The sequence below is a fragment of the Macrosteles quadrilineatus genome, unplaced genomic scaffold (assembly GCF_028750875.1).
Source record: "Macrosteles quadrilineatus isolate MER2022 unplaced genomic scaffold, UCM_ALF_1.0 Scaffold_1__1_contigs__length_201487025, whole genome shotgun sequence".
Lineage (NCBI taxonomy): Eukaryota > Metazoa > Arthropoda > Insecta > Hemiptera > Cicadellidae > Macrosteles > Macrosteles quadrilineatus.
This window is the reverse complement of record NW_026542594.1, coordinates 158833817-158842511: the sequence shown is the minus strand read 5'-3', so window position 1 is coordinate 158842511 and position 8695 is coordinate 158833817. Positions and strand designations below refer to the sequence as shown.

Below are 8695 nucleotides of genomic sequence, written 5' to 3'. Positions count from 1 at the left end.
GACTAAAAGTGCCTATATCTTAATATTAATCGTAAGATGGGCTCACTCATTTATTTTGTTAGTTCTAAAAAAATTAAATAAATATACGTATAGCCAATAATCAATAGATAAACTTATTTAATGCTTCTGATTTCCAGCGCGCACCTTCATTCAACGAAAAATGCTTACAGTATACTACTATACAACTAAATAAATATTGTCTCGACCCCGCCATACCCAATACGCCATGCTAGTAATGTGTTGTACACATTTATTCCATCCACTACTCCAGTCTCCAGTTTGTTCAAGTCCGTATGACCTTCCAGTCTCGATCCGTGCAACTGTCACTCGTAACTTGTTACGTTTAATGATGTAATTTTATAATACTAATAACGAACACAAACAAATACAAACAATACAAACGATTAGTTTAATTAACCAAACAGAAGTTCTTTGATATTTTATCTGCTTAATCCAATTCAAATAATCACTGCTTATAAATTACTTTATACCATTTTACTTAGCAGACTCTGGTTTTCATTTTGATGGATAGTTTATTTTGTTTCCATGATAGACTTTTTATAAAATGCACTTTTTCACACAACTAAGTAGGTATAAATATGATTTCATTGCTTATCTAAAACCAATTTTTGGAAGCGTTGTCTTTTTTGGATGTTCTAATTAACTGATAATATTAACTGATATTCAACTGTTAATCATTTTAATAACGTAATCAAAATTATCACTCCTAAAAAATAATCTAACCGAGTGACACCTGCAACTACTATTGCGGATATCACAGATAAGCGCTATCCTGGAACTGATAAGCAATCCTTTCTCTTCGAGAGAATCATAATGTGATAGTTATTCTAATGTCAGTGTTACTTTGATTTTCATTGTGTGAAGATGAATCAAATTACAATGCATGGAACTAAAAATTGGTATATAGATTTAAGCGTTTTTAGTCGGAAAACGGTGCCCGCTGGAAATTTTATAATTTTGAAGTCAGCGTACTCACTTTGTATGCCTCGTAACTTTTTTATTTTTTTTTTTAGAACTAACGTAAATATTGGAGAACTATCGAGAACTAACAAAGAACTAACGATTGGTATATAGATGTAAGCATTTTTATTTAAAAAAAAAACTGTGCCCGCTGGAAATTCTATAATTGTGAAGTTGGCGTACCCACTTTTTATGCTTCGTAACTTTTTCATTTTTTGAGAACTAACGCAAATATTGGAGAACTATCGAGAACTAACGAAGAACTAACGATTGGCATATAGATATAAGCATTTATAGTCATAAAACGGTGCCCGCTGGATATTCTATAATTGTGAAGTTAGCGACCCACTTTGTATGCCTCGTAGCTTTTTTATTTTTTGAGAACTAACGTAAATATTGGAGAACTATCGAGAACTAACGAAGAACTAACGATTGGTATATAGATATAGGCATTTATAGTAAAAAAACTGTGCCCGCTGGAAATTCTATAACTGTGAAGTTGGCGTACCCACTTTTTATGCTTCGTAACTTTTTAATTTTTTTAGAACTAACGTTAATTTTGGAGAACTATCGAGAACTGAAATGATGAAATGAAATGAAATGAAATAATATTTTATTTCCCATTAATTATTTACAGACAAGTACATTGTATTTTTTTCTTTTCTTAAATATGAAACAGCAAAATATTACTAACTAGCTAACAAAATAAAAATTATATACTGTAGAAATAAGTAAATAAAAGTGTTAAAAAAAATACATTCTATAAGAAAGGAAAAAGTCTACATAGGCAGGGCCTGTGCGTAGACTGAGTTGCGAAAAGATTAATTTAAATGGGAAGTAAAAAATATATAAGAGAAAAAAAAATCGTATAATTTAAACCTTTTTTTATTTGTCCTGCTTGAAGCTGAATTTTTAGTGTTCTGGAATAAATTGACGGTAAAAAAAAAAAAAAAAAAAAAACTCTTTGTGCAAACAGAGGTAATTTATAATATGTGGTGAAGACTGATGAGGAGAGGTGGGGTGTAGTGTATTAGTCAGTCAGTGAAAGTGGTGTATCAGTGATTGTGTAGGGTCAACGGTCAGGTCCGCCCAACGCGATAACGGCCTCGGTGTCCTCTGTACTCAGACCAACAAGCCACCCCACGACATGCTTCTTAAATAGAGAGAGAGAGGGTGAATTTAGAATGTTGACATTTTGATATCTGTTACACATGTTACGATAAATGATTTGGGTTAAGTGAAAGCAATTCGTATTTGAAAATGATTTGAAAGTTTGTGGAACACTTACACCAACATTTCGAGAAAAGCGCGTATTGTGGGGATGAGTAATTTTTACAAAAATATTATCAAAGTTTTTGTACATGTGAACTAAAATAAATTTTAAAAATAACTGCCTGACTGTCAAAACTCCCGATTCTACAAAAAGATCGTCAGTTGAATATCTAAAGTGTTTTTTAAAAGCAACTTTAAGTATTGTTTTCTGCACTACAAAAACAGGTTGCAAGATAGTTTTGTAAGCACCCCCAAAAGCAATAATTCCAAAAGACAACAATGATTGAACATATGCATAGTATGCTATTTCAATTTCTTGCTCTTCGAGAATATCACTAAGTTGCCTAAATGCATAAATATATTTACGTAATTTATTTTTTAGGTATTCAACATGTTCCGACCATTTCATCTTTGAATCAAAAACAATACCAAGATATTTGTATGAATCAACTTTTTCAATTTTGCTACAAAAACAAGAGTTATTGAAATGATTTCCACAGACATGAATAGTTAGGTTATCAAGTTTGTATTCGGTTATCTTGCGTAATGAAATTGGCATAAATTTTGTTTTAGATATAACTAACGAAGAACTAACGATTGGCATATAGATATAGGCATTTATAGTAAAAAAACTGTTCCCGCTGGAAATTGTACAATTGTGAAGTTAGCGTACCCACTTTGTATGCCTCTTAACTTTTTTATTTTTTGAGAACTAACGTAAATATTGGAGAACTATCGAGAACTAACGAAGAACTAACGATTGGTATATAGATATAGGCATTTATAGTAAAAAAACTGTGCCCGCTGGAAATTCTATAACTGTGAAGTTGGCGTACCCACTTTTTATGCTTCGTAACTTTTTTATTTTTTGAGAACTAACGTTAATTTTGGAGAACTATCGAGAACTAACGAAGTACTAACGATTGGTATATAGATATAGGCATTTATAGTAAAAAAACTGTTCCCGCTGGAAATTGTACAATTGTGAAGTTAGCGTACCCACTTTGTATGCCTCTTAACTTTTTTATTTTTTGAGAACTAACGTTAATATTGGAGAACTATCGAGAACTAACGAAGAACTAACGATTGGTATATAGATATAGGTATTTATAGTAAAAAAACTGTGCCCGCTGGAAATTCTATAATTGTGAAGTTGGCGTACCCACTTTGTATGCCTCTTAACTTTTTTTTTTTGAGAACTAACGTAAATATTGGAGAACTATCGAGAACTAACGAAGAACTAACGATTGGTATATAGATATAGGTATTTATACTAAAAAAACTGTGCCCGCTGGAAATTCTATTATTGTGAAGTGTGCGTACCCACTTTGTATGCCTCTTAACTTTTTTATTTTTTGAGAACTGACGTATATATTGGAGAACTATCGAGAACTAACGAAGAACTAACGATTGGTATATAGATATAGGCATTTATAGTAAAAAAACTGTGCCCGCTGGAAATTCTATAACTGTGAAGTTGGCGTACCCACTTTTTATGCTTCGTAACTTTTTTATTTTTTGAGAACTAACGTTAATTTTGGAGAACTATCGAGAACTAACGAAGAACTAACGATTGGTATATAGATATAGGCATTTATAGTAAAAAAACTGTTCCCGCTGGAAATTGTACAATTGTGAAGTTAGCGTACCCACTTTGTATGCCTCATAACTTTTTTATTTTTTGAGAACTAACCAAAAAAATTGGGAACTATCGAGGACTAACGAAGAACTAACGATTGGTATATAGATGTAAACATTTCTCCTCAGAAAACGGCGCGTGCTAGAACCCGGAAGTGTGAAGTTAGCGTACCCACTTATAATCGGCTATAACTTTTTTATTTTTTGAGAACTAACGAAAAAATTTGGGAACTATCGAGAACTAACGATGAACTAACGATTGGTATGATCAAAAGTGGATACGCTAATATGGGTACGCCAACTTCACGGACCTTTATTGTGAGAAGTTTTTAATGAGCCGATTCAAGGACCAAACTTTTTCTTGATTAAACAGGAAAGAATTATTATCTTTATAAAAAATGACTAGTTTTAAACATCGTCCTTATAAGGGCATTTTTGTATTCTAAGCTACAACACCACATTAAACACTTATACCAGTAACAGAGATCTGCTTCATGGCAATCAGATTACAGGTCAGCTCTGTCGTGTGATCTCCACACAGTCGGACACTGATAGGCTCAGGCCTTGTTGTACTAATTGCATGGCTTGACATTTACTGAGCACGACTGCGAAACAGACACCTACAGCACGATATTTTAAATTAATATCCGTTTTAACTGACACAATTCAAGTTGATTTTTTGCTTTATTAAAACCATTTAAGTTTATCAATGAAAAACACCTTTCATAATTGTGTGACGTCGTTATTGGATTAGAGTAGTTTTGATCCCACTGTCACCTAATTTCAATATTTAGAGAGTTCATTCACTAGACGAGGGAAAATCCAAGGTCAGTTATTGTGGCATTAAAATAATTCTTAGAACTCCTTCATGGCCCAATGCTAAACTGTCACCATCGTCACTAGCCAAGGAATTACTTGGCAGCATACCAGAAACAAAACTGGGTTATCGACGAGGATTGGGAAGTAGTTTACCGGTAGCTATGACGTTGAAATGTAGCTCTTGCTTATCCTATCAAGGTGTTGAAGTAGTAAATAAAGGCTATTACGTTGTATTAACCAAGGATTTACTGGTATTATGGTTTAGTGAAAAGGTAGCAAATCTCTGTGATAAGTGGATATACTGGTAGTAAGAAGATAATGTCAATTTAATATCTCAAGGAAATATAGGTTGTAAACGAAGGATTTATTGGAAAAAGGTTTATGGTAAGATCGTATCTTAAGGATATAAACAATAATATGTCAGGTAAAAAAATGTTATGAACCAAAGATGTAATGTTACTGTTGAATTAATATGGCAATATTAAATCTCAACGTAAAAGACAATATCTTAAGACAATTATTAAGTGTTTTTCTACCGTTTGCAAAAAGGTTATAATTACTACCTTCAAGGCAATAAAGGTTGTAAAACAAAGATTTTATATTACAGAACTATTAAAATAAAATGATACTTAAGGTTATACGACAATATTGCTGAAATTATAAGGGAAATTAGGCTCTGGGATTTGTGACAAGGTTGTTGATTTGGGATAAAATAGGGTTATATCCCAAAAAGGATTAAACAAGGGAATCAATAATCCACTAATAAATAATAGCACACACATACTCTACCTACTATATGATATCACAGTTCACAGGATTTATGGATATGGATAACGTGTTCTGAAAACTATATGTGTAACTATTCATGGGATGTGTGCGCATATGCGCGGGGTGTTTAGCCAACATTACAGAATGGACTAGGGCTGCTACGAACGATAAAATTCAAACCGCTGTTCCCTACTAAATCGTTACCTCGCTTTTAATATGTGTGGTTATTATATATCTCCCATTGAGATCAACTAGAAAAAGAACGAAATGTTAAGAATAAAATGTTTCCAATTGAAAACTAAAGATTTTACCAAATCTCCTCTATCGTAAGTGACTTAGTTAAGACCTAATCCCTTTACAATTATTTAAAATAAACCACGATTATATTTTATAACTTATAATCATCATTATACGTATAAAACGTATTATACGTTATTTCATGTTTCACTTAGGCAGTTAACTTTGGTTTACGATATCCAATATCTCTGTTGACCAACAATATAAAAGTTTGACATCAAATCTGTAGTCCCTTGAGAGAGTTGGACTTCTAAGTTGATATCACTCTCATGTATGATAATGTTCAATGATAATGTTGCATAATGTTCAATTCGGAGCTTGGAAATTAAATTAATTATTAATTAATTAATACAATAAAAAACTCGAAGGACCGAAAGATAATTAAATACAAAATACGACTATAACACAAACACGAATTACACGAATCAACAAATTAAATTATTGGAAAGGAGGATACAGAGGGTTTATACAAATGGAGGGTTTTTATGAATAATTAATGAAGGAGAGGCTATTAATGTCTAGTGCTCACCCTTGGTTGTAGGTCGAATAGTGAGTTGGCGTCGAATGTCCATGGAACGAAGAACGAAGATCAGCCGGCCGGCATCCCAGAGGAGAAATAATTTAACACTAGAGCACTTCAAAGAGGGGATAAATAGCCTCGAAGGAAGAGTAGAGGTAATTAGGAAAAGAATACTACATCATATTGAGACAAAGAGGGCAAAAAATCAGTAAAATTACCGAACCAGGACCGACCGTCGCGTCTAAACGTTACACCGCGAACGCCATATTTTTTTTTACTCTTCCGCTTAGTAGCTACCGACGCCGGCTACTTCGTCAACAGGTGAAAACAGATTTGCCAACCACGCAAAATGAGAATTTTTTATGCTAACAGCAAACATTGAAAATCGTTGAATTAAAACTAAACATACCGGCGGCTTTGAATCAGTAAGGATTCAACAAAATCAAGTACAACAAAATCAAGATTGATATCAAATGAGAATAAACTTAACAACTAAGAACTATATTATACTATGTACATTCTGATGGTGAACCAATCAATTTAATTCAGAAACGGCAGCAAGAAGACCTTAACAGCCGGACGTGTGAAGGTCCCATGTTGGGTTTGGAGTTCGACGACTCGAACAATATTGTCTCTTCCAGGGGTAACATTAGTTATTCTGGCAAGAGGCCAGCACATAGGGGGTGTATCTTGATGGACCAACACCAGATCCCCCACTTGCAGGTTTCGAGTTGGTTTGTCCCATTTAAGTCTCTGCTGGAGAGTGTGGAGGTACTCTCGACTCCACCGCTTCCATACACGTTGGGAGAAGGCTTGAATGAGCTGCCAATGTGACAGTCGGTTATCAGGTGTTTCGGCAAGATTGAGTTCCGGTGTTGCAGTGAGTGGAGCTCCAATTAAAAAATGGCCTGGGGTTAACACCTGTAAGTCATTTGGGTCACTGGATAGAGCCGTAAGTGGGCGGGAGTTCAGCATTGATTCCACTTGATAGGTAAGCGTCATGAATTGGCTTAGAGTAGGAACATAGTTGCCTAATACACGTCTAAGGTGATATTTAGCTCCTTTTATGGCACTTTCCCATAGACCTCCATGATGAGGTGCCGTAGGGGGGTTAAAATGGAAGTTAATTTTCCGCTGAATGGAGAATTGTTGTAAAGGGCGTTGGTCAGTAGTTGAGATGAGCTGTTGCATGGCATTTTTCGCTCCTACGAAATTGGTGCCACAGTCGCTGTATATATCGGCACAGAAGCCTCTACGTGACACAAAGCGAGTAAGTGCAGCGATAAACGCTTCCGTGGACAAGTCCGTAGCCACTTCAATGTGGACTGCCTTTGTAACCAGACAAACGAAGAGACAGATATATGCTTTGATGTGTCGGATAGAACGAAGATTGTGTATTTTTATGGTGAAGGGGCCACCATAATCAACTCCCGTTGACAAGAAAGGTCGAGTAGGGGTCACTCTGGCTTTGGGTAAATCCCCCATCAGTGGGAACAGAGGCTTTGGTCTTTGTTTGAAACACGTCATGCATTGAAAAATGCGGGAGCGAACCACACTACGAGCCGATAAAATCCAGACACTCTGGGCTAATAGTGACAGTGTGAATTGAACACCCGAGTGCATATGTCGTAGATGGGTGTAGTCTACAAATAAATTGACTACGTGATGATTCTTGGGTAAGACTAGAGGGTGGCGCACTTCCTCAGCTAATTCGGAATATCTCAACCTGCCACCAACCCGAATTAGTCCGTTTGCATCAACAAACGGGGTGAGTCGCTGTAGTTTAGTAGAGCAGATCTTGTTGTCCTTAAGGGCAGTGATATCATCAAGAAATATCTCTTGTTGCACCAGCTTAAAGATCCGCAGCTGAGCTGCTTTCACTTCCGTGTCGGAGAGAGGCCCAGCTTGATGTTCCTGCCGGCGGCTGTGAGAAATGAATCGGAGGATGTAGGCCATGACATGAAGGAGTTTTTTCTAAGACGAAAAGCGGGTAAGAAGATCCCAAGGTGAATGAGAAGCAGTGACAAGCACGGTGAGTGGAGTCAATTTTACTTCGTCTAGAGAGTGTTCATCGATGGGTGTGAAGTTCGAAGTTGGCCAGGTCGTGGGTGAAAGTTGTAGCCAAGGGGGACCATGCCACCAGAGTGGGTGATGGACAAGCTCTGAAGGGAGGATTCCTCGAGAGGCGCAGTCCGCAGGGTTGTCGGTACTAGAAACGTGTCTCCAACAATGGGAGGGAATGAGCTCTTGAATTTGAGCCACCCGGTTCGCCACATATGTCTTCAGACGATACGGGAGAGTTTGTATCCATGAAAGGGTTACAGTAGAGTCACACCACAAGGTTATGGAGTCAATGGTTATGACACTAGAATATTGGGAACGTACATATTGGGCTAAATG

At 36.0% G+C, this 8695-nt stretch overlaps 1 protein-coding gene across 1 annotated transcript; it reads right to left on the bottom strand.

Annotated features, from left to right (window-relative positions):
* Window positions 1–6835: 6835 nt before the first annotated feature.
* LOC129001995 (uncharacterized) lies at window positions 6836–8251 on the bottom strand. Its single transcript, XM_054429477.1, has one exon. The coding sequence runs from the start codon at window positions 8249–8251 to the stop codon at window positions 6836–6838; it is 1416 nt and encodes a 471-aa protein (XP_054285452.1).
* Window positions 8252–8695: the final 444 nt, after the last annotated feature.